General features: G+C 47.0%; 1 protein-coding gene across 7 annotated transcripts in view; it reads right to left on the bottom strand.

Annotated features, from left to right (window-relative positions):
• The window catches only part of Ccdc136 (coiled-coil domain containing 136), a 29,815-nt gene extending 4,766 nt beyond the window's left edge, over positions 1–25,049 (bottom strand). Inside the window, exons 1-17 of one of the 7 annotated variants that reach the window (XM_069996707.1) lie at positions 24,894–25,049; positions 24,089–24,196; positions 22,107–22,358; positions 21,945–22,019; positions 16,244–16,567; positions 13,324–13,435; positions 12,365–12,533; positions 10,700–10,840; positions 10,232–10,384; positions 9,825–9,995; positions 9,132–9,311; positions 7,847–8,041; positions 7,168–7,392; positions 5,471–5,965; positions 4,870–5,091; positions 3,771–4,052; positions 2,934–3,260 (exon numbers count right to left, since the gene is read on the bottom strand). In XM_069996707.1, coding sequence (XP_069852808.1) covers positions 2,934–3,260; positions 3,771–4,052; positions 4,870–5,091; positions 5,471–5,965; positions 7,168–7,392; positions 7,847–8,041; positions 9,132–9,311; positions 9,825–9,995; positions 10,232–10,384; positions 10,700–10,840; positions 12,365–12,533; positions 13,324–13,435; positions 16,244–16,567; positions 21,945–22,019; positions 22,107–22,358; positions 24,089–24,196; positions 24,894–24,951 — 3,489 coding nt within the window. In that variant the 5' untranslated portion in view covers positions 24,952–25,049. Of the gene's footprint in view, positions 1–567; positions 676–2,933; positions 3,261–3,770; positions 4,053–4,869; positions 5,092–5,470; positions 5,966–7,167; positions 7,393–7,846; positions 8,042–9,131; positions 9,312–9,824; positions 9,996–10,231; positions 10,385–10,699; positions 10,841–12,364; positions 12,534–13,323; positions 13,436–16,243; positions 16,568–17,696; positions 17,802–17,980; positions 18,123–21,944; positions 22,020–22,106; positions 22,359–24,088; positions 24,197–24,893 lie in introns of those variants that run through there. The other 6 variants (XM_069996708.1, XM_069996711.1, XM_069996710.1 and 3 more) reach the window with 6 other exon arrangements.
• Positions 25,050–25,520: the final 471 nt, after the last annotated feature.

Here is a 25,520-nt window from a genome sequence, read left to right as displayed (position 1 = left end):
GTGAGGAAAGCACACTGGTGGGGCATAATAATATACTCCTGTCACCCCAGAAACATAGAAGAATACAAGCAGGAGGACCATACCCCAGGCCAGGTCAGGTATAAAGCAGATCTTATCTTTAAAATAACTAATACACACACACACACACACACACACACACACACACACACACACACACACACAAAAAGGGTGGAGGCATCACTCTAGTTATCTTTAGAGCACCTCTCTAGCAAGTCAGTTGTGAGTTCACTCCCCAGAAACACACACACACACACACACACACACACACACACACACACACACACACACAGTAGTTGACAGCAGCAACAGATAGTTTATCCAAGTTTCTCCAAGTCAAGAAAAGAAATTCAAATCATGCCTGTGGTAAACATTCTAGTTTCCTGTGTATTATGTATGTCAAAGACATCTTTAAGAAGTTATAGGCTTTTGCAGCAGACCAAGAAAAAGCCAGAGCTGAAACTTAGACCATAGCATCACCTATTGTACAATGGCCAAAGCAAGAAGCAAGCAGCTGGGTAGGGAAGAAGAGAAAAAGCAATACCAGTACCTGTGTTAGGATGATGTCTCAGCCCACCAGCACCAGAGCAGAGCTGATATGACCACCAGGCCTACGAGAGGCAAGGAGAAGATGGGGGGATTGGGGACAGTGGATGGCTACAACACATCAAATGAGAGAGAAGCACAAGAGACCAGGAGATGTGACGTGGTATGAAGAAACAAACACAATCCAACAGATAATGAAGATGAGAACAAAGGGAAAAGAGAGAAGAATCAAGAGGTTAAAACCCATGTAAGCAGTAGCATTTCTTCTCTGCTCCCTGGGCCTTGAGGAGAGCAGAGGAGTACTTCCCACCAGCAGCCTGCAGAAGTTGAAAAACTGGGTTAAGCAGCTAGCTAGGTCCAAATGAGGCAGCAAGGCCAGTTTTGTCTTGTCATGTACTTCTATCTTGTCAAGTACTAGTTAGTTGTACCTAGTCTTGAGGGTCACACACTCTAAAAATGTGATGTTTCAAAGGATAACAGAGTGGACTTCCTTAGAGGAGCAGAGTAGATACTTTTCCTACAACCAGTCTTCAGCCAGGCTACCTGTCTGCCTTGCTTTCCATCAAGTTTCTTGAATTTTGAACTCCAGTTCCTACAGTTCTCTAGGAGTCTACTGCTTTAGTTGTGAGACAAAAATGCACTAAAACAAGGTAACAGTAGAGAAGAGCTAGTTATCTGTAACAGCTTTCTAGCAAGATGTTGAACTGCCTGCAAAAGATGCAGGACCCTCTAGGGCAAAACCACGTGTAGAAACAAGCAATGGATTCTACTCCAAAGGACAAAGATCAGGTCTGGTATTAGAAATGTCCCCAAGGTCAAGAAACCTTTGAGGCTCTGAGCCAGCTTCTGGTGGGATATGATGAGATGAGTTCAAAGAAATATAACCCTAGGGAAAGGCTATAGTTGCTCCTATGGTTTACATCCCAAGCAACAGTCCTGCAATGAGGTTAACAGGGAATTGTAGACTGAATCCTTGGCTTGTGTAGCAGACTGAACTGCTGGAAAATTCCAGATATCCTTAGAGTTGACAGAATAATCCTATCCCAAGAGACCTAACTTTCTTTTCCTGTGTTTAAAGGGACAGAAAGGATCTGTGATATAAACTGAGGGCTTTATTCAGGATGTTCTTATAACTCAAGAGCCCCTAAAGCAGGAATTCAGCTGGTGCACACCAACAGAGATGCACCACTCATGAAAAGAACAAAATACATCTGTGTCATTGGCAAATTGCCTCTGTCATCCTGGAATATATGCTTACATATCTCCATTCCAATCTCTCAATAATCTAACAGCTAAATAAAGGGTTGGGCAGTGGCTAGCATGGACTGGCCATGGCCAATGCCCCTGCTGAACAGACTAAAATTGACAATCATTCTTTTTTTTTTTTTTTTGGTCGATTGTGGGATTTGAACTCCGGGCCTGGGTGCTGTCCCTGAGCTCTTCAGCTTAAGGCGAGTACTCTCCCACTTGACCACAGCACCACTTCCTGTTTTCTGGTGGTTAAATGGAGACAAGAGTCTCACGGACTTTCCTGCCAGGACTGGCTTTGAACTGTGATCCTCAGACCTCAGACCCCTAAGTAGCTAGGCTTACAGGCGTGAGCCAGGCTCTGACAATCATTCTTTTTATTTCTTTTTGTCAGTCATGGTGCCTGAACTCTGGGCCAGGGCGCTGTCCCTCAGCTCTTCAGCTCAAGGCTAGCGCTCTACCACTTGAGCCACACCACCACGTCTGGCCTTTTCTGCTTATATGATGCAGAGGAATCGAACCCAGGGCCTAATGCATACAAGGCAAGCATTCTTCCACTGAGCCACCTTCCCAGCCCTGACAATCATTCTTGATCACCACCAGACCCAGCCCTCACATCTGGCACTATGTAGAACCCAAACCTACAAAGGAGAGATTAATCCCCCTCCCCACACTCCTAACTGCATAGACAAAGATGGACTCTAACAGGGTGCCATGGGCAGACTTGCCCGGGCAGAAATGCCCTGAAGGCCTCATCTTGTCAAGGTCTTTCTGCAGTGCCAAGGAGAGGAGTAAGAGAACACTCTCAACATAGACAGGTAACAAGGTCTACTGTGCAAATGAAGCAACATAAGATTCCAAAGATGCCACCTTGGCTCCCAGAAAAGGTGGTCATTGTGAGACAGTCCCATATCTAATTGGCCAAAGGTTGTCATTTTCCTCGGAAATGTTGCTCTCTCAATTCTGCTCTCCATTCCCACTTTCCCCATGTGACATCAGACCTTGCAGTCACTGTCCTCTTCTCCTACAGAAGTCTACCCTTGGGAGGGCCACCCCTGAATACTGGGGAACCTGGGCCCAAGTTTCATTCCCCCTTGATTCGGCCTTTTGGCTATGGTTACCTTTTTGCTTTCAGAAATATTAAGGGGATTGCCATCGTCAGCTGTTTCAGAAGAGTCATCATCATCATCTTCATCTTCATCTTCATCATCATCATCATCGTTGTCTTCATCATCATTGTCTTCCTTATCCCCTGGTTCTTTGTGCTCTTCAACTTCACCCTGACCATCTGTTGGCTTAATTTCCCCAGCAGCTAGGTCGTAACATGCCTCCTTCATAGCGTGCATTCGTTTTCCTTTTTCTTCTCCCATCTCTTCTTTCTCTTTCTCACAGTCTAGCTGTTCTAATTGCGTCTGACTGGCCTTGTAGTACAGTAAAACCTCCAGACTCTGTGGGGTGGAGGTAGGGTAGGATGGGGCTGCTGTTAAGAATCTTACATTCATGACAATGCTGTACTATTTCCAGAAAACTTTACTTGCATCATGTCACAGTGCCAGGGTGCAGCACTATATTCAGAAACTGCAAACTAGTCTTCCCAGCATAATGTGGAGGGGAGTCATTCATACCTAGCCTCTTGGGGCCAACATATCTATTTTTTCATTAAGTCATTCCAATCAACTACTATAGCTCAGATTCTTGGGTTCTGCATGTTAACTCGGTTGATTCCATCATACCCAATCCTCTTTCACTTACTAGTATAGCATTACTTTGAACAAATTCCATTCTTCCCATATAGTTGCCCTCTTCATCCTACCAAAATGGAACTCCCATAGACACTTAGGGATCCCAGGAGCCTTTCTACAAATACCTTACGTGGCAGAAATGAGAATGGCGATGATGCTTCTTCCCAGGGCCTCCTTCACCCTTCTGCCCAACTGGCTGCGAAAGCTGGGACTCACCTTTTGTTTATCAAAGCCGTCCTCGGAACTGTCTGGGCACTGGTTAACTGCCTTTTTCTTTTTAACCCCATTGGCATTCTTGTTCATATTCTTATTGCCATTCTTTCCCCTGGTATCTTTGCCAGAGGAGGGCTTTCTCTCTTTGAGTTGACGGAGCTCTTCCTGGCAGCACTGCAGTTGCCCCTCCAGCTGCTCCTGCACTGCCAGAAGCCGCCCCTGCTCGTCCATGCTAGCCTGGTACTGCAGCTGCAGCTCCCGAAGCTTGGTCTGCAGTTCTTTGATCTGTTGGCAGTGGAGGTCAGTTACCCAGAGCTGGCCCCACCCAGCCAGCAAAAGCCCTACTTGGGCAATCCATGACTCAGGAATCTCCCTGATAAAGCCCATCTGGAAATGGACTACATACTTTTAGAAGTAGCTTTTCCCTGACTTGAGATGCCTAAAGATTTTTATCTAACATGATAAAAAATAGTGTTTTACATTGTTGTTTGTTTTAAACAAGACCTACCTGGGGAATAAAGCTGAGCCTCAGACACTTAATAAATATTATATGGGAAATATATTTTATATAATTATATATTATATAATCAATATAATTACATAATTTATATCATATAATAAATATGATTTCTTATATAATTCCTTATATAATTCTTTTATCAGGAACTTCAACTTCACCCAACTCTTTTACTCTAATAGGTAAGTTTACTTAAGGAACTCTGTTCACAAGCTTGACAGTATTCTGGACTCCCACACCTCTGGAAACAGACGTGCTTACAATCTAGCTGGAAAGACAAGAAAACTGGTCTCATTATGATGGGAATTGGCTCTAAGGAAGTACTCTAGGACACAAGGCAAGAGAAAGAAGATAAGTAAGGGCAAAGGGAAGTAGAGAAGAGTTCCAAGAAACGAGTCTGGATAACCAGTACATCACACCATGGAAGGCCATAAAGTGTCTTTCAGCCTGAGTAATGTCCATCAGATAGCTGCCTGGCCTCTTGGGATTCCATTTCCCTGCTCTACCCTTCTCTTTGTAGCTTCTGGAAAAGGGCTATTACCTCCTGTCTCTGGAGACTCCTAGGAGAAACCCTGACAAAATTACCTCATTCTTGTCGTACTGGGGAGCTGCAGGTTTTTCACAGGTGTCAATGCATGCCTTCAATTCCCTCTCACACTCGTTCAGCTCTTCCTTCAGCTCTGTCTGCTTGCACAGCAGCTTGTTCATCTGCTTTTGCAGCTGGCAGTGGTCCTCCTGGCTCACCTGGTACAGGGCCTGTACTGCCTGCAGCTTGGTTAGCACCTTGGCCACCAATTCCTCAAATTGCTGTGGAGGGCAGGGAGCAATGATGGCACCCAAGAAGAATGTGACCTCCACCCCGTATGCCAGGCCTTTCCCTAAATACAGAACAGTGGCTACAAGGATCTGGAGATGGCTTGGGGAATGGGGAGCTGTATTTCTTCCCATGAAGAGCATCTGCACTGAGTCCATCAAGGTCCTCAAGCCCAGGTCTCTGTCCAGAAGAAGAAACCTTTGTAGGAGAGGGGCTGAATGGGATGCATGGCTGCTGAGGACAGAAGCTTTATTTACTTCCAGGAGATCCCTAGATCAGCTCTGAACCTATTTCCATCTCATTCCCCTGGTGCTATTTTCCTAGAAAGGAGCCTGGGTCTCCCTGCCTGACCTGTTACCTGGGGCTGATTACCTCTAAGTCTTCAGGATCAGCTGGCTCCTCATCAGGATTGCTGCTGGCATAACTCCTCTGAAAGGTCTCAGAACTACTAGGGCTGCTGTAACTCTTCTTCAGGGAAACACAGCTGCTAGAGCTGTAACTCTTCTGGTAGGCCTCATTGGAATTGGTGCCACTGTCATAGCTCTTGAGGAAGTTCTCATTGCTGGCTTGAGTGCTACCGTAACTCTTCTGATAGCTGTCATTCTCATCGATGGTGCTGTCATAACTCCTCTGTAAGTTGTCACTGCTGGCACAGCTCTTCCTGTAGACCTCAAGGCTCTTTCTTATGGCAGGGGACTGTACTTGAAGCAGCTGCATTTCTTCTAGGCAGAGCTGCAAGTCAGCCTGCAGCCTTTTCCGCTCCTCCGAGAGCCGCCCATGTTCCAACTGCAAAATCTCCTGTTCTGTGTGACTCGAGTTATACAGCACCTGCAGAGCCTGCAGTTGTTCTATGAGCAACTTGGGCTGCTGGGTGGGGGGCAGGAGACAGCACCATTACTCTGAGACATTTTAGTTCTCCTAGCTGCCCCTCGCCCAGGGCAGATGTCTAAGCACTGACCCGACAGAAGTCCAAACCTATGCCTGTCTCACCAGGTCTTTGTCTTGGATTTTGCCTATAGATGACTAGTATGTCATCTATATGGCTCATTGGGGAAAATCTTCCCAAGACAAATACACCATGATTTGGGGGCTTTCCTTTCTTCTGGCTTCTGCATTCTGGCACACCATGCTGTCTCTCTGAAGCACTGTGAGGTGGGTCTCTCAAGATCACCCTGGCTCCCTACTCCACCCTCTTCTCAGTCAGGTGTGTCCATTTTTCTGACCTTTAGGCTCAGTCTCACCCATGCACCCCTAATGCTAAAGTCATCCCAGAGCCTTGAATACGTTACATAAGTGCAGGCAGTGCCAATAACCTATTTATTAGGCTGTTTATCTGGGAGAGAATGGGCCCGGATTTGTCACGTACAAAGTCCCAAAAGGTTATGTTTCTTTGTGTGTGTGTGTGTGTGTGTGTGTGTGTGTGTGTGTGTGTGTGTGTGTGTGTGTGTGTGTGTGTGTGTGTGTGTGTGTGTGTGTGTGTGTGTGTGTGTGTGTGTGTGTGTGTGTGTGTTGTGCATGTTATGCTCAAGGCTAGCGCTCTACCATTAAGAGGCACAGCTCTACTTGTGTGTTTGTTTGGTTTTGTTGTTGTTTTTTGGTAGTTAACTGGAGGTAACAGTCTCATAAGCTTTCTTGCCTGGGCTGTCTTTGAACATGATCCTTAGATCTCAGCCTCCTGAGCAGCTAGGCTTACAAGCATGAGCCATTGGGACGACCCAGCTGTTAAGGTTAATTCTAAGAAATCCAAACATTGAACTGATTATGTACATCTTGAAAATGATACATTGATGGGATTTGTGTCTAATGGTCAGATGTACACTTGTGGCCATGTCAACTTTATTCTACATGGTCACAGCATTTCAGCTGGCATGCCTTCTGGGTGAGGCCCTCAGAATACCTATGGCCACATGGTAGTCCTGGCTAGGAAAAGGGGGCTTTTGCCTCATTATTTGCCACCCTGTGTACAGTCCTCGCTAAACAAACTTTCCTGACTTGGACTCTTGCATGGGGCTCTTTCTTTGTAATACTGCTGTGCTCAGGAGAGCTGTTTCCCTTCTTGTTATGGTTACCTTATTCTCACAATTTGAGGACTTAGGATATTTGGCATCTTCATGGTTCTCCAACAGTTCCTGGACATTAGAGTCTTTGACATCTTGCAGCTCTTTGTGCAGCTCTAGCTGTTCTTTTAGTACACACTCTTGGTTCTGTATCAGTTTTTTTTGTTCATCCTGCATGCCTTGGTACAGTAGCTGCAGTTCACACAGGTCTTGTAACTTTTTAAGCAGATCCTGACTCTGAGGTGGGGGCAGGGTGGGGGAGGAAGGAAAAGGGGTTGTTAAAGGGAAAGTCTCTGCTGGGTCTCATTCCTGCTGGGCTGTCTTTGTGTTGGCTTCACATGGCCTAACTGAAGACACGGGGTCTTTCTACTGAGACCTGCTAATTGACTAGCAATGATCTCTTATGTGTACCTTTTGTAGTTTACAAAGTGCTTCCAGAGGCACTGCAGGTAGACTGAATATCTAGGTATAAAATGCATCATAGATTCCAGAAAATAAAATATATTTTAAGATGCAAAGCCCTGATGAAGAAAATAGAAACCTTAATCTACCTTAGGGAGCTGTCTGGTATGGAGAAAGGAGGGAAACATTCACACCCCCATCCTTTTCTCTTCCCCTGGGTCAGCTATGCCAGGAAAGTTTTTCAAAGCAGCCTCCCCATGATTAGCAGCCATGCCCTGGCAGTGGGTACCTTACGGTAGAGGCCACATTTGGGTAGTGGAAATGTGAGCCTGTGCAGCTCTTCCTGCAGCTGGCCCTGCTCCTCCTGCAGCCTCCTCTGATCCTCCAGGAGCTCACACTGCTCCACCTGCAGATGCCCCATCTCCTTCTGACTGGTCTTGAACTTGTCCTGCAATTCTGTCAGCCTGGACATCAGTACATCACACTGTGGGTGGGGAGGGGTAAGCTGTGAGTGGTTACTTGGCAAGATACATGTCTGTGGGTCAGGCAGGGTAATGATGGGCTCTCCTATCTTCTGCACCTCCCTGTCCAATCACATTGGACTGATCATCGGTGCAGACCAGGCCTCCATGCTAAAGCGGAACTCCAGCAAGCTGCTCTGCACTGTCGATGCCTGCTTTTTGAGCATCGTTTGAGAAGGGGTGCTATCGATACCCTCCTTTCCCTTCTCCCTGCCTCCATGTACTTTCCCTTTTCCCTTCTCTACCCTTTCCTGTGTTGTACCATCTTCTTACCCTGCTACTCTCTTTACCATCAGTTGTTTTTGTAAGTAACTGTGTTCTCCTTATCAATATGTCTGGGCACAGAAAGGCAAGTAGACTGTCATCTTCCCAATCTTCTACCTTCTGAAGTCCATTCTCTGGGACACAGCCTGCTGAGTGGGTATTCTAGCAGAATGTGACCAGCTCCATTAACACCAAGACTCACGTGCACTTTCTCCAACATGTTTCAACACCTTCCCACTTTGAATCTATAATTACTCAGTGGAGTAAATGGCAATGTCTTGTATTTTTTACACTATGGAGAAGCAAAGTGAATAAAGCTTACGTATCACTAAGATTTATTACTAAAAGGAAATGAGAAAAATTACTCTTGATTTGAAAGGGGAATATATTCCATGTTTGAGAAGAGATTCTGCAAGAGTCTAGTCCTTCTAATCCTCAATCAGCATTCTGGGCACACACCATATCCCCTAAAAAAAAAAGCACTTGCAACCTGCCTCAGTAAACTGGCCCCTCTTTCTAGTCCCAACACCAATAATTGTGTACATGAACCTATGCATATGTTCCTCTCCACAAACATAGATATCATCACAGTTTAATACTGATGTCAAATGTATACACACATGTAAAACAGTTGAGTATTAAGATTGGGATCCAAAGTCAAAGTCAAGGCACTAGGTTAACGTGAACAGACATGCTCTGCCTCCTCAGCTGAACAGCCTCATCTTTTCTCTACACTTCCTCTCTCCGGAGCAGGTACCAAGGGCACACACCACCCTGCACTACAATTACCTTCTTGATACACGTATCCTCAGGAATGGGCTGGGCGCACTTAAGCTGGGTCAGCTCCATCTGGCAAAGCATGAAGTCCTGCTCCAGTTGGTCATACATGTGCTTCTGCAGCTCCAGTTCCTCCTTGCTCGTCTGGTATAGTCCCTTCATCTCCTGCAGCTCGAGTTGCATCCCTACGTTCTGGGCAGGGGAGGTCCAGCCATCACCCTAGGTGCTCCTCTGCCTTACTTTCTGCTCAGGCAGAAAGCAGGGGATGGATTGATTCTCCCTTATTCTTCCTTTCCAGTCCCAATTTCATCCCAGCCAGGGAGTCTCAAGTTGGACCCATCCTTAACAGGCGTGAAACCCTGACCTTGTGACACTGGGTATTCTTTTTTTGGGGTGTGTGTGTGTGTGTGTGTGTGTGTGTGTGTGGAAAGAGACTTCCTTTATATAGGCTTATTTTCTCATTTAAAAGATCAAAGGAAGTTGTGAATACCCTATCTCCCAGGAGATCAGTATCCCACCAACATTGGAGATTGAAGTCAAGGCCTTACTTCCTAGGCAGGCACTCTAGCATCAGCTTTCTCTGTGCCCTCTTCGACCCACTTATAGCACCTCCTCCAAAAACTCCCACCAGACCCAGTCCTCTGTGCTCACCCTCACAGAAGAGTTTGCCTGGCTACTGTCTCCCTCACCTGGCCCTCCTTTTACCTTCTCATCGCTCTCGCGCAAAGAGGCTGCCATGTCCCGGAGACAATACAGCTCTGCCTCATGGGACCGCAGCTTCTCCTGTAGATGACGCTGCACTTCTAGCAGCTTCTCCTTTTCACTCATGATGCACTGGTGCTGGCTCTGGAGCCTCTGGAGCCGGCACATCAACTCCTGCATGTAGGACTTGGGGTCATGCCACTAGGTTCTGTGACCCTGCTCTTCTTCCCAACTCACTCCCAGCCAGTCATTTCTTCCTCCCATGGTTTGCCACAGGGCCTCCCACCCGGAGGGATGCTGCCTAGCAGGTGGCTAGAATTTTTAACTCTATTCTTATTCACCTTCCCCCAAAGCTCAGACTGGTGGTGCTGTTTGCACCTCAGTTGTCCCTTTACCTCTGGTGCTGTTACCTTCTCATTTTGACTGTCTGCACATTTGAGGATTTTGAGCTGCCGGAGCTCAGACTGAAGTTGCGCCTGCACCTTCAAGAGTTCATTCTGCTCATCCTGGCTAGCATCATATTTTTGCTGCAGGGCACAGAGCCTGGACTTGAGCTCCTCGTTCTGCAGTGGGAAGGATGTGGGTAGATCAGTTATTCTCAAGAAATAGCAGGTCTCCACTCCAGGGCACTTTGGTCCTTTTTCAGGTGCAGGTATTCTGGAAAGCTTCCCTGCTTCCATGTTTTGGTTTCTTCAGCGAGCAGTCTCTCAACAATGACCATTTCTAGAATACCTTGCCATGTGGTTTCTGCAATTGGTCTCCAATAGTGGAGCCCAGACTCACTTGTATCCAGCCTTCCCAGAAGCAGCACCTCCACACACAGGCTCTCTTGCCTTTTCATGTGTTCCCCCCAGCCCCAGCCCCACCCCTGAGATTACCTGGGTCAAGCTGTGGGAGGTCTGAAACCGGAGCACCTCATTCTGGGCGCACTTGAGCTCTCTCTGCAGCCGCCTCTGCTCCTCCTCGCTGGCCCGGCGATGATGTTGTAGCTCTTGCACCTCACAACACAAGTCCTTACACTGCAGGAAATCGAACAGGGAGGCCCATGTATGGCAGGTGTCATATGTACTCCAGGTTCAGGCTGAGAAATTGTTACATTTGGACTGAAATACAGGCATGTGTCACTTAACATGGACTTGTGCTGAGAAACATGTCATTAGGCCACTGAATCATTGTGCAGACATTACAGAGTATACATAAAGAAACTTACATAGTATATTACACTATACTCTTAGTCTGTGTAACATGTGTGTGTGCATATATGCATATACACATACCCATATATGTATATGTGTATATTATAGCTTATTGTTCTGAGAACCAAGAACATAAGATTAAATTATGCACAAGAATATGAGATCAAATCAAAAGAGATTAAACAAAAGAATATGAGATTAAATGACACACAACAGAAAAGAATGACATGAGAGATCCAGTGAATATGAGGCTTTTAAAAAAATTACATATACTAACTGTTGCTAGCATAACATGGCATACTGCTCTAGAGTAAACTTTTTTGTGTGTGTGCTGGAACTGAGGCTTGGTCTCAGGGTCTTATGTTCTTACTTAACTTTTTTGCTCATAGCTTGTGCTCTACTACTTGAACCATATCTCTAATTCAGCTTTTTGCTGGTTAATTGGACAGAGTCTTGCAAACTTTTCTGTCCATGCTGGTTTTGAATCACAATCATCCAGTTTTGGCCTCTTCAGCAGCTAGGAAGTGTGAGCCTAACTAGCACCCAGTATACAGTAAACTTTTCTGTTTTTGTAAGTTGAAATATACTCTAATGTAACAAAACAAAGTTTATTATAATAAATACAGAAACTAGCATAGTCATTTATTATCACTATCAAGCCTCTCTCACTCTCTTTTTTTTATTTTTTTATTTTTTGGTTGGTTGTGGGGCTTGAACTCTGGGCCTGGGCACTGTCACTCAGCTCTTCAGCTCAAGGCTAGCACTCTATCACTTGAGCCACAGTGCCACTTCCAGTTTTCTGGTGGTTTATTGGAGATAAGAGTCTCATAGACTTTCTTGCCCAGCTGGTTTTGAACTGATCCTCAGATCTTAGCCTCCTTAGTAGCTAGGATTACAGGCGTGAGCCACCGGTGCCTGGCTGTCAAGTCTTATATACTATACATAATTGTGTGTGCCATACTTTTTTAAGACTGGCAGCACAGTAGATTTGTCTGTATTGGACTAAAACATCATTAGGTGATAATTATGTCTCAGTTCCATCATAATCTCTTGGGACCACCATCTCATTCATATGTGTGTGTATATATATATATATGCACATATATCTATACATACATAAATACACATATGTATGTATATATATAGTATGTATATATATTCATTTTTGACCATAATGTCACCATGTGATATATGACTGTAGTTACATTAGGGAGCTTAGCAGAACCCAGTGGTACCATCTTCTGCCATGGTGCATGCCTCCTCTGTCAGTCCCGGGTCTACCACAGACCAGAAGGTGGTAAAAGGGAACCAGTAGAAAGGCCTGCCTCCCCATTCCCCAAGGCCTACCTTAGTCTGCATGTCCTGCATCTGCTCCTCAGCTCCCAGAAGCTGCTGGCGCAACAACTGCATTTCAGGATCAGGCTCCAGGAAGTCCATTTCGGAAGTCTGAGATTCTGTTGACATCATACTCCTTAGCGTTTGGGACTCTAGCCACTTCTCTGTTGCTCTTCGTGTCCTGTAACCCAGAACACAGAACTGTGTTAAAAGGAGCTCTGCCCATATCACCAAGCCAAATGTCCTCAGCCTAGATGCCTCTAGTTTAAGGCCAAGGTAATAAAGGACCTATCATTGTGATTTACTACTTCTTCTTCTTCTTTTTTTTTTTTTTTTTTAAAAAACCTCTGGGCCTGGGCACTGTCCCTCAGCTCTTCAGTTCAAGGCTAGGGCCCTACCACTTGAGCCACAGCGCCACTTCCGGTTTTTTCTGTTTTTGTGGTGCTGAGGAATCGAACCCAGGGCCTCATGAATTCAAGACAAGCACTCTACCACTGAGCCACATTCCCAGCCCTGTGATTTATTTCTTAAATGCACATGTTTAGACACAGATTGTTTCTCAGTCTTTCAGCTAAGACCAAGGGTAGAAATTATAGAAAGTCTGTAGCTCATTTGCCCAGGCACTTTTGGCTCTGTAATACCCTAAGAGTGTTAAGTTGGTTTCAAGGATGGATCTGGTGTCAAGCCAACTCCAGTTTGAAGTGCCATTACACTGAATCACATCTGTGTAGGAAACAAGGAATCTTTTCTGCTCTACTCTAGGCCAGAGCAAGAAATGGAAGAACATGAAATCTTAGAACTCAACTTTAGTCCTGGGACAACTGTGTGGAATGCCATGCCTGCAAATGCTTGGGATACCATGGAAAGAACTGGGTTCAGGATCTGAGAAACATTACCCTAGCCTCTGCCTCCCAGGGAACACCCAAGGCAGAGCCTGCATTCAGGTCCCCCTCCCTGCCTCAGGACAGTACCTCTCACTCTCCAGCTCAGCAAGCTGTCCAGTAAGGCTGCTGTTGCTCTCTTGCAGGGCCCGGTACTCCTCATTCAGAAAGTGGTAGCGTTCCCGCAGTTGCTGTAATTCTTCTGCAGAAGACAAGCAGAGAGGAAGGCCCTCATGGGTAAAAAGCACTGATGACCCAGCCCTTCATTTCCTGCCCCTAACCTAAAAGCAGAGGGCTGAAGAGGCTCTCTTTTTCTGGAGATAGAAAAAAATACCACATGCAGAGACTTAGAAGACAGAGCCTCTAAAATTTCTCAGTGAGATGAACCTTTGTCCCTTTACAGGTTACTATCCTTTCCCTTCTCTTGTCTGCCTAGAAGATGCATATACTTCAAAGCATAAACAAAGTAGGATCTTGAATTCTTCAGAGTTTAAATAAATTTTTGGCATATAATATTAATTTTATTATTTTTTTAAATATAGGGGATTGGACCTATGGCAAAGCCAGGCCCTGGCCTTAAAGCTTCCATTTAACTATTTATTATTATCTTTTTGGTATGCTTTTAGTACAAACCCTGAGCAATGTGAACTGTCAGAAGTTACATGGACAGACCTTGCTCTTCAGAAACAACTGGAGACACTTGCCTGGATTTTCTGTGTTTTGTTTTGTTTGGTGGTACTGGGCATCGAACCCAGCACTTGTCATTGCTAGACAAGCACTCCACTACAGTCACTCCTTCAGCCCTAAGTGTTCTTTCCAATTGTCTTTTATTTACTGACAGAAAAGCCCACCTCAATAGTCAGACCTGCATATCATCCACAAGCATTAGAAGAGATCCCCTTGAGATGCCCAGCTTGTGTCCCTAAGTACAAGTCACCAATGTTTTCTAATGCTGTGATCATACAAACACCCATGTTTTGTTTCTTCATGATTAAGAATCATATTTCTTAGACACTAATGTTACTGACATTCAAGAAACACTACCGCCGGGCGCTGGTGGCTCACGCCTGTAATCCTAGCTACTCAGGAGGCTGAGATCTGAGGATCACGGTTCAAAGCCAGCCTGGGCAGGAGAGACCGTGAGACTCCTATCTCCAATAAACCACCAGAAAACCGGAAGTGGCGCTGTAGCTCAAGTGGTAGAGCGCTCGCCTTGAGCTGAAGAGCTGAGGGACAGCGCTCAGGCCCAGAGTTCAAGCCCCACGACCGACAAAAAAAAAAAAAAAAGAAAAAGAAACACTACCTTACCCTAATTACAACACAAGACCTATTTTACGCTCTGAAAACTCAACCTCTTGAAAGTCACTTCTAATGTTTCCTCTTTATTCTAATCAAATTCTTAAGACTACAGCAGATTAGCATAGAAGGAAGAAAGGAATTAATAATCTTAATAGTACCTAACCTTGCACTAAGCGTTGGACTTGATGGCTTTGGCCTTAGGTAAGTATTTCATTTAATCCTGGAATTAGCCTTATAGAGTTTTTTTTTTTATTGTTAAAGTGATATACAGAGGGATTAGAGTTGTATCAGTAAAGTAATAAGTACATTTCTTGTCAAACTTGCTATAGATTTTTTAAGGATTTTTATTCTTTAAAAAACTTAAATTTTAGGGGCTGGAAAGGTAGTTCAGTGGTAGAGCGCTTGCCTTGCATGCCTGAGGCCCTGGGTTCGATTCCTCAGCACCACATAAAGAAAAAAGCTGGAAGTGGCACTGTGGCTCAAGTGGTAGAGCGTTAGCCTTGAGCTGAACAGCTGAGGGACAGCGCCCAGGCCCAGAGTTCAGGCCCCACGACCGGACCCAAAAAAGTAAAATAAAATTAAAAAAAAAGAAAACTTAAAATTTAGAATAGTTTTAGATTTATAAAAAAAAAAAAGTTGCAAAGATTGTGCAGAGTTTCCTCAATTGTAAACAGATCACCATAGTATACTTGGCACAATTAAGAAGTCAATATTGGTAATTTACTATTAAAGGAACTATTCAAATTTCTCTACATGTACCCCAAACCCTCTTTCTGCCTTAATATCCTATTTAAGGGTAAGATTTTTATTAATCATTTGGGTTCCATATCCCAGGAATGAGCTTACAGAGAGAATAATTAAACTAAAATTCATTTGGCTACTGGGTGAACCTGTTTCTGAATTCAGGTCAGATTCACTCTAGCCAAAGCCTTCTGCCTGTGCTAGCCTCCCTCTCCCAGCAACCACCAGTCCAAAGGCCCTGCTGAAAGGAGGGATACAGCTGGGAAAACTTGCAGTGCTTTGATTCCTTGTTGATTACCTTTGCTTGACCTAGCTGAATTTAGGGTCTCCATTATACTCAGATTATAAATCTAGCCTAAAATAAAGACATACTTTCTGCCATGAATTCTAGCAGCTAGCTGGGAAAGACTGTCTGAAATCAGGCTAAATGCTTTTGAGTAGCTCATGCATTACGAGAAATAATGTCTCTTCCTTCCCAGCAGTTCTTGTACTCTGATTTTTGACTCCCTAAAACTTTTGCTTTGGAGAGAGAAAAAGAAGCCTAAGAATTAGCCTGTTGAGACCTGGGAAACAGAACTGGAGAATCCCCTAAAGTGGTCCAGGCAAAGCGCCATGATGCCAATATAACTGGAAAAGGTTCCCAAGGTGACAGGTCCTACAAATTCATCAAAGAACTGGACATGTTTCCAGGAAGATCTTTCCAATCATCAACTTGGAAAGTACCAAATGGTTTTCTGGGTATGAATCCCCAAGGTAGATTTCCATGGTGCTCCTTCTTATACCAACACAGACAAATAATGTTAACAGCTGGATAAGTTTTCCTCTCCTACAGTCTGTAATTGAACCTGAAGGATTTTTCTAGAGGTTCCTAATACATAATGTAACCTTGATTTTTTTTTAATCCACCTTCCTATATATGATGTCCTCTCAACTTTGTTGACAGACCAGGAGGAGGATTTGCTTTTTATACCTTGCAACCCAGGGAATTCTGAGACACTTAAACTCTCAGATGGGTCAGAGCCCTTCAATTCCATTTCTGCACGGAGTGAAGCGATCTCCATCTCATAATCCCCTCGAATGCGTTCCATGTCTTCGAGCTCATTCTGCAACCTGAAGAGGTCATCCTGCAGGGATGCCATGTCACTCTCATGTTCAGTTGCGGAATCTGCTGCGGCTTGCCGCAGATTCTGGATCTCAGATCGGGCCAAATGCAATTCCTGTTCTATTTCCTTAAGTTCACTTTCTTTCTCACGCTCTAATAGGGAAATCTCCTCCCGTAGATGCCGCAGTTCACCTGCAAAGCCCAAAAGTTGAGATAGTCAAGAGAAGAAGTGAAGTGACTTATCACATTCCAGAGGCACACAGTTCAGTTCTCTGGAAACTCCTAACAACTTAGTTTCCACCCTAACTTAGAAGCAGAACATCCTATGGTATGGATTATCAAGGGAAAGTGTGAAGGCCGGAAGGCAGTTTTTGAGGCTCCACATAGAGAGCAATAATGGGCTGAGGATACAAAATATAAAGCACTTCTAAGGAATCACTTGAGAGTTTAAAAATCAAACCTAACTGGAAACCTAATTTTATTGATGCCCTACTAAGTCTTTCTACAAATCTCCTGGCTAAAAAATATTTCTCAAGATTATTTTCACCTATTCATCTTGATGTTTTAATTGACAGTGGTTAAGTGGAATAACAGTTATTTAAAGGGAAGTGAATATCTATACAAGATATTTTAAAAGGCTCTTCCTTTCTCTCTTGCTATGCTACTTCTCTCATTCTCATTTTTTTCTCCCTCCCTTGTGTTATCACCATATGATACTATCTGCCACTCAGTAGAAGCCAATGTCAGTGCCATCTTGGATTGCCGTCCAAATTTTGGCTCCAAAATAAACATCTATTATGAATAAGAAATTCAAAAAAATCAGAAGAGAACCTAGACATTTTAGGAGACAAATTTAGGGCACAGTGCTACATTCCTGTAATCCCAACACACCAGAGCCTGAGGCAAGAGAATTACTTGAACCCAAGAGTTTGAGACTAATATGAGAAGCATAATGAGACCCAATTTCAAAAACAACAACCACAAACCAGGAGACAAATTTAGACATATTGTAGTAGATATAAACCCTGACTAGACAGGGCATCTCAGGGAAGGCCGCTACATTTCTAGACCCGTACTCTACCATTTGAACCACCTGCCCAACCCTCTTCTCCCTACACTTCTGAGTGTACCCATGTGTGCTTTGTGCCATCCTTCCTGCTCTGGAATGTTCCTAGCCGCCTCCTCTCCTTTGTCTACTTTTCAAGAATTAGTGATCACTATCCCAAAGCTAGTAGTCCAGTTTGGGTTCTGACTTCCCGTCGCAGTCGCGTGGAGGAGGCTGGCCTTCAGGATGAAGGCCCTGGGGAGGGGACAGATCTACCTCCAGCTCCCAATCTACCCTGGTGTCTGGATTCCAGTCTGGCTGTAGAAACGGCCCTCTCATCTCCGCGGATCATGGATCCGCAGATCACGGATCACACAGCGAGGGTGTGGAGGTCTGTGGGGTGAGGCCCAGCCAGAACCCGGAGGGGTCGGGAGTTGGGAAGGCCGGAGGAAGGTTCTAAAGGGCTGGCGCCGGTTGACTGGGGGGGAAATGGGTCCTTCAGGGCGAGGCTCAGAACTCAGGAATCCGGCTTTGGGGCGGAGAGGTCGACTCTCACTCACTGGTTATGGCCTCCATCTCGCCGGCCCCCCACAAGCGGTTTCAATGGGGGGCCTCCCGCCGACCGGCCGGTCCCGGCCCCAAAGGGGCTGTGGCGGCCCGAACGGCCTCTGAACGCCAGATACCTCTGGAGCCGCGCGCGCACCCTCTTGGCGGAAACGGGCAACGCGCGTGCGCGCCAGGATGGGCTCAAGAGCCTCTGGCCAGGTAGGGCTGGGAGCTCGTGACGCCCATCTCAGGACCTCAGCTGCTGGTCTAGATGAGATCTACATGCGCTAGAGCCCCTAGCAACAACCCTGCTGTTTTCCCTGGCAGAGCATTAGTTTGCTTATTGACTGATCGATTGCAGCGTGCTGGAGTTTGAGTTCAGGGTCTTATAGGTGCTCCACCCATTTAGATTCTCAGGCTTCCCACTTATTGGAAAGGAAGATTCCTTCTTCCAAGCAAAGAGCATCATTTTCAATCCCTGTGTCACTGGAACTTTTCCTTTATCATGCAAACAAGATCCAACTGGTCCTATCTTAAACACACACCCCTCTACCTTTACCTCATTTCACCCTCTCTTAAATGACTATTAGGTGTGACCTGTACTCACATTCTCCATTTGACTTCCCATTTTTCTCTTCAATGCATTCAATCAGCTTGTATTTGCACTGAAATGTCTCCGGGTTCTCTACTTTGCCAACTCCAATGGCCATCTATCTCACTTGCCTTAGCAGCTGTGTGCACTCTGGTTTATGATCTTCTGAAAGCACTTTCTGCTCTCGGCTTCCAGGGCATGGCATACTTTAAGAATTCCTTCTACTTCAGTTTCTCTCATTTACTTCTTCTATATTGGATCTCTAAACATGGGAATGTGTCTGGGATTGGACCTTTTTCTCTCTTTATCTGGAATCTCTCCATGTACAGGGCAGTCATGTTGTCTCTGTTTTCAGCTTTGATATCTCCCCTGGTTCCGGATTTCTATATCCAACTGCTTCCTTCATAGCCACTGATATGTCAAACTCATCAGGTAGAAAATATCTTAAGTGGGCCAGGCGCTGGTGGCTCACGCCTGTAATCCTAGCTACTCAGGAGGCTGAGATCTGAGGATCGAGGTTCAAAGCCAGCCCAGGCAGGAAAGACCGTGAGACTCCTATCTCCAATAAACCACCAGAAAACCGGAAGTGGCGCTGTAGCTCAAGTGGTAGAGCACTCACTTTGAGCTGAAGAGCTGAGGGACAACGCCCAGGCCCAGAGTTCAAGAGCTGAGGGACAACGCCCAGGCCCAGAGTTCAAGCCCCACGACCGACAAAAAAAAAAAATATCTTAAGTGGGTCCCCTAATCCCAAAACTCGATTCTTGCCAACTCTTTCTCATCCCAATAAACAATGCCACCATTCACCCAGTTTCTCTGGATAATGACATCTTTCATGTCCCTGACAGTACTGTTTCTACTCTTCCCTCCATCCAGATTCCACACAATGGTCAAAGTGCTCTTTTAAAAGGTAGAGCAGGGCTGGGAATATGGCTCAGTGGTAAAGTGCTTGCCTTGCATGCATGAGGCCCTGGGTTCTATTCCTCAGCACCACATAAGCAGAAAAAAATGGAAGTGGTGCTGTGGCTCCAGTGGTAGAGCGCTAGCCTTGAGCTGAAGAGCTGAGGGGCAGTGCCCAGGCCCAGAGTTCAGGCCCCCAACTGACCAAAAAAAAAAAAAAAGAGCAAAGGGCTGGGGCTATAGCTTAATGGTAGAACATTTGCCTATCATGTGAAGTCCTGGGTTCCATCTCCAAAGTGTATGTACACACATGTTCATGCACGCGTGCACACCCCCCCCCCACCTAACAAAAAAAGATCCTAAAAATGTAAAACAGATCATAACACCTGAGCCTGAGCTCTAAGAACTTCTGATGGTTTTCTGATGCACTTAAGATGAAATCTAGACCTCTCATCTGGCCAACAAGGCCTATGGTAATCTGCCGCTCCTGGCTCTCAGAATTTTATCTTTCCATGGTCAACTTCATGTGTAGTTTTCTGCAGCCACAGTGACCTTTTTTCTGTACCTCATTCTCATCTCTGGGCCTGGAATGTTTCTCCTTCAGATCTCTAATTTCTGGCTCCTCGTTATCCAGTTTGAACATCATTTTCTCAGAGAAGACTTCAGGCTAATCTAAAATAAACTTCTATATAATTCCCTTTTCCATTTATTATATTTTTATACTGTGTTCATTCACTCAAATGACATCTGAACTTGTTACTTATTTATTTTCTGCCAGAATCTGTGTGTGTGTGTGTGTGTGTGTGAGAGAGAGAGAGAGAGAGAGAGAGAGAGAGAGAGAGAAAGATAGAGAGAAGAGAGAAAGAGAGGAGAAAGAGAGGGGGAGAGAGAGGAAAGAAGGAAGGAAGGAAGGAAGGAAGAAAGAAAGAAAGAAAGAAAGAAAGAAAGAGAGAGAGAGAGAGAGAGAGAGAGAGAGAGAGAGAGAGGTGAGGCTTGAACTCAGAATCTCTGGCTCTCTCTCTTGCCTTTTTTACTCAAGGCTGGTACTACTCGAGCCACACATCCACTTCTGGCTTTGTTGGTTAAATGGAGTAAGAGTCTCACAGACTTTTTCTGCTGGGTTGATTTGAATCTAAATTCTCAGATCTCAGCCTCTCAAGTAGAATTACAAGCACAAGTCACCAAAGTGCAGCTACAATCTTCTATCATTAGGGATTTTGTTTATCTTGTTCATAGGTATTCCTTCAAATACAAAGACTTTCAATAAATAATAAATAGTTGATCAACAAATGAATTCAGCCCATTTTACAGGCAAGAAACAAAGCTTCAGTGAGATAAAAAATGGCTTGCTCAAGATCACAAAATTTATAAGTGGTAGAGCTAGCCTAAGAATTTAACTGATATGAGACCGATGCCTGTGTTCTTTACCCTGCTGTACATCTCCTGCCATTTTTCTCCTCTTCATTGCCACACTTCCTGCAGCTCCCTTTGCTTCTCTTTCTCTCCTGCTCTTTGCTTTGCTTGCTCCTCTCCAGGACTTTTTTTTTTTTCCATTTATACATTTCATTTGGTTTGATCTTAGTTCTACCTACAGAATCCCTGCTGCTTTCTAGGGCAACTCCTCTCAACTTTCTGGAAACCCACAAAAGTAACAAAAGCTTCCTCTTGATTTGGTGGCAGCAGTGGAATGTGGGACGCCTGCCTTGTTGCTTTCCAGAGACAAAGGAACATGGGCATTGGAAAAGAGGGATTTGGGGGGGGGGGCGGCCCACAAGCTCAGCTCCAAGGGAGCCCAAGAAGCACTCTCATCTACTTCTTTTAAAGAAGTATTGTGTGTCCTCCAGTCACACTGCATTGGCTTCCTGCTTCCTTTAAGGGACAGGAAGGAAAATGAAATCTAGCTTAGAATTAAATCTTAATTACCAACCCTTGTTCTCCTTGACCAGGAGAACAGAGAACAAGGGATGTGGAGTCAAGGAGGGGGCTGAGGAAGGGAAAGGAAAGAGGGAGCCTGGGATACTTGTAAAAGAGAAGGGTAAGGGAATAGGAAGATAGAGGAGCCAGGTAATGATACAAAGAAAGGAAAATGGAGAATGAGGAAAATGGAGGGACAAGGAGAAGAGAAGGATAAGAATGGTCAAGAAAAGCAAGGCAAGCCAGATGTGGTGGCTCACACCTGTAATCCTAGCTACTCAGGAGGCTGAGATCTGAGGATTGTGGTTTAAAGCCAGCCTGGACAGGAAGGGCTGTGAGACTCTTATCTCTAATAAACCACTCAGAAAACCAGAAGTGGCTCAAGTGGCAGAGTGCTCGCCTTGAGCTAAAGAGCTGAGGGACAGCGCCCAGACCCAGAGTTCAAGTCCCATGCTGAAAAGAAAAGAAAAAGAAAAAGAAAAGCAAGGCAATAATACTGCTATGTTTCAGGGGGAAAAAAGACTTGGTGGCAGTGAATATGGCCATCCCTGCCTCAGTCCAAATCAGGGGATTACCTTGGAGCTGCTGGATCTGCTTGGTGAACACCTCAGCCTGCTGGGCACTGGCCAGTCGTTCATCCTCCAGGAGTCCTGCAGTGGGAGGGGGTGTTAGGCTCAGATTCAGGGGAAACCAAAGCCTTTGGCCCTGAGCCCCCTACCCTGGTCACTGATGTTTACCTTGTAACTCCAGGGAGTCATCTTCATGCTGCCCTGCCAGCTCACGAGTCTCCTCCAGCTCTGCCACCAGCTGGAGCACCTGAGCCCTCAGCTCCTCCAGCTCTGTCTCCGTGAGGCTCAGGCCCCGGTGCTTGCCAACTGACAGAGAGCTGACACTGCCGCCCTTCTGAACTTGCTCTTCTTCTTCCACCTCTTCACCCTCTTCCTCTTCCTCCTCTTCTTCCTCATACAGAGCTGGGAGTAACACCTCCCCTAAAAGAATCCCCATCCCCCCAGAGAGTTAGTACCTATCTTTCCAGAGCCTTCCATTTCACTACCCCATGACCCAGATGATAGAAGAGTGCCACCTGGTGTCCCCCAAGGAGCCCCAGGTAGAATCCATACTCATGAAGAGTTCTCTGGTGTAAGGGTCAAGTTTGGAGGCTTCCCTTTCCCCTCTCAAGATCTCCAGGGATCCAGTATTGAACCTGGTGGCCCCTTTCTGCTGCCTTTGAGCACAAAAAGCACCTTGGTGCTGGCTCAGCCATGAGAACCCTGCACAAGGATACCTGGTATTTCTATTTTAGTCTCTGGGTGGCAGAACAAGTAGTTGATAAAGGACAAGCTGACTGCAGGCAAAAACTCGAGATCCTACCAGAAAAGTAACTAAAGCAAGGCTGTAAAGCATGTTCAAGGCTGATACAGCAAGAAGAAGGAGGAGGAGAAGGAGGAGGAGGAAGAGGAGGAAGAGGAGGAGGAGGAAGAGGAGGAGGAGGAAGAGGAGGAGGAGGAAGAGGAGGAGGAGGAGGAGGAGGAGGAGGAAGAAGAGGGGGAGGGGGAGGGGGAGGAGGTGGTGGTTCAGACTCTTGATGTATCTTTATGCCAAATGAGGCAGTTTTTAGTCCGAGGGTTTGTAGACAGCTAAATAATTATTCAGGTGGCTTGTGAGACATTAGTCTTTCCATAACAAGAAAGCATTGCTATCAGTAGGTAGAGAAAGAAAAGACTTGAATAAAATAAATCCAAGTGTTTTACTGAACAAATACTGGGGCCTTTTCAAATATATGTTATCAAATACCTTTTTAAAAATGTGCTATAAGATCCAGCTGGTTTCCCCTGGGGATGTCATGAGGTTTACCTCTCTCCTGCTGACCCAGGATGGTTTCCAGGGTAGGTCTTAGGTTGAACAGGTATGCAAATGAAAGCCTGCTATCTTAGTATATTTCTAAAAATGGGGGCTTGGTGCTGGTCCCCGCTTCTGGTTGATGAGCACCCCCTTCTTTACTGCAATGCAGTTCCTATAAATAGCAAAATCTTGTCTGGTGGTGATTGTATTGTTTTGAAATTCAGAGTCTTTGGTTTTACTTTGTATAGTTCATGTGGGACTCCATGTGTCGTAACCCCTTAAGAGAGGCAGAGTTGTCCATATTAAATGTGAAGAGGGGGCTGGAGACACTTTATGGGAAGACCTGGGAAATGTGCTGGCAGCAGCCCCATGTCACATGGGTGTAGTGGGGAGAGATGCATGGGTATTGGGAAATTGGCTGCACCTTTCTCTCTCCCCTCCTCACATTCTTTCAAGCAGTAAGATAGTCTAGAGAACCAAAACCACAGGCTTCTATGAGAAGTTACCAGTGGTGGCCCTAGAGAGACAATTCACATGTCCGTGTCCTTGCTCTTTTAAAATAAGAGACAGCCTTGGGATCTGGGTCGACAGGCAGTGAGAACAAACCCCCTGCTGAAAGGCTGCTTCAAAGCTGTGTCCAACAAGGCCTCTTTCTGCACCTGGCAGCTTCCCCAGGACACACAATCTGGCTAGCTGGGCAATTAGGGTTCCAAAGAGACTCTTCCATCAGTGTCTGGACCCTGGGGAGGGCTGGAGCCTGGCAGCCAGGGAGGAGGGGCCTAAGGTGAATGGAGAGAGAGCTGGGCCCAGGGTTCTGGGAGGAAGGATGAAAGGGAATAGATGAGGGATGAGCAAAAAGCCTTTTCTGAGAACTCACCCTCCATAGCTTGCATCCCGCGCCGTTCCAGAGACCCCCAGCGCTGGCCCTTCTTCCTCTCACAGCTCTCAGACACCTCATAGGAACCTAAAGTGGTCACTGTGGGTCCTGAGAGCAGGAAGAGAGGAGGCATTGTAGGATGCCCTGGGGACTGGGGCGAGGGGGGCCATGCCTTCTAGTCAGGGGAATTGGGGTGTGGGGGGGGGTGCTGGGGTTTGTAATTTCAGTGTTGGTGCCTGACTCACTCTGCCCTGTTCTGAGATTCTCCTCCCTCAGCCACCTCTCATGCTCTGCCTATGGAGGGGACCCCCCCCCAGCCCCGCGCTGCCCAGCTTCTTGGGCGCCCCTGTTCCAAGATCCTCCCCCTAGCACAGACAGAAAGAGGGTGTGTGCCTGTTCAGCCCGGAGGACGGGGAAGCGAGGGGCTCGGGTGGGGGGCCCGCAGGGTATGGGAAAGGGGCTCTCGGGCTGCCGTGGCGCACGGTGGGGAGGGGCAGCGTGCGCAAAGGGGTTCTGCTCCCCCTCCCCCTCCCCCGCCCCCCACCTCGCCGGCCCCACCCTCATCCAGGGCTCAGGAGCTGCACGAGCTCTGCAGAGACCCGAGGGGAAGAGCCCCGGGAGCGCACGGCCTGGGAGGCGAAGGCCCAGGCCGAAAGATGGAGTCTGGGCTCGGGGTGGAGGCCGTGATGGAGGGGCGACCCCCCGCCCCGCCGCCCCGCCGCCCCGCCTTTGCGCGGGGAGTTCCGGGGGTCTGGAGGTTGGAGAGCTGAGGGGCGTGGGGAGCTGAGGGAGGGGCGGCTCTGACCTGGGCCCGGGCAGCTCCAGCCCGCGGCTCCCGCGCCGGCCCCGGCACCCGCCTCCATGGCCGCTCCAGCCGCCGCCGCCGCCGCCTCCCGGAGCAGAAGCCGCAGCCGCGGGGCCGGGGACCCGGTGCGAGGTGCGCAGGGAGGAGGGAGGGAGGAGGGAGGGAGGGAGGGCGCGCCGAGGGGGCGGGGCCTGCACGGCTGCCCGCCGCCGCCCGGAAGCCCTCCCTGCCTGCCGCTGGCGACCCGGGGCGCTTGGCGTTTGCGGGAGGGAAGCGTGCGCGGGGAGCTGCGGGGCTGGGCAGGCGGACGTGAGCTACTCGGGGCTAATGGCTTCTCTCTGCACCCCCCCCCCCAAGGAGCCACCGAACCCACTGGTTTTGGCGGCAGGTCCCGCCCCAGGTCAGCTGCGCGGAGGGAACGCCTGCACCGGCTGACCGGGCCCGGTTCTGCCCAGTGATGGGGGCCGACCAGGCAAGGACGGAAGGTTTCCTCCAAAGGCTAGACACGCGCGCTCCTCTCCCCTCAGCGCTGACCCCCAGCCCCAAGCGGGCGCCCCAGAGCCACGACAGCCCTGGAGGTGGGAAACTGAGGCCGAGATGTGCCGGACCCCTCTGCTTCCCCCACCT

The sequence above is a fragment of the Dipodomys merriami genome, unplaced genomic scaffold, assembly GCF_024711535.1.
Source record: "Dipodomys merriami isolate MVZ:Mamm:240054 unplaced genomic scaffold, mDipMer1.0.p SCAF_5, whole genome shotgun sequence".
NCBI classification, from domain to species: domain Eukaryota; kingdom Metazoa; phylum Chordata; class Mammalia; order Rodentia; family Heteromyidae; genus Dipodomys; species Dipodomys merriami.
This window is presented reverse-complemented; position numbering and strand designations above follow the sequence as displayed.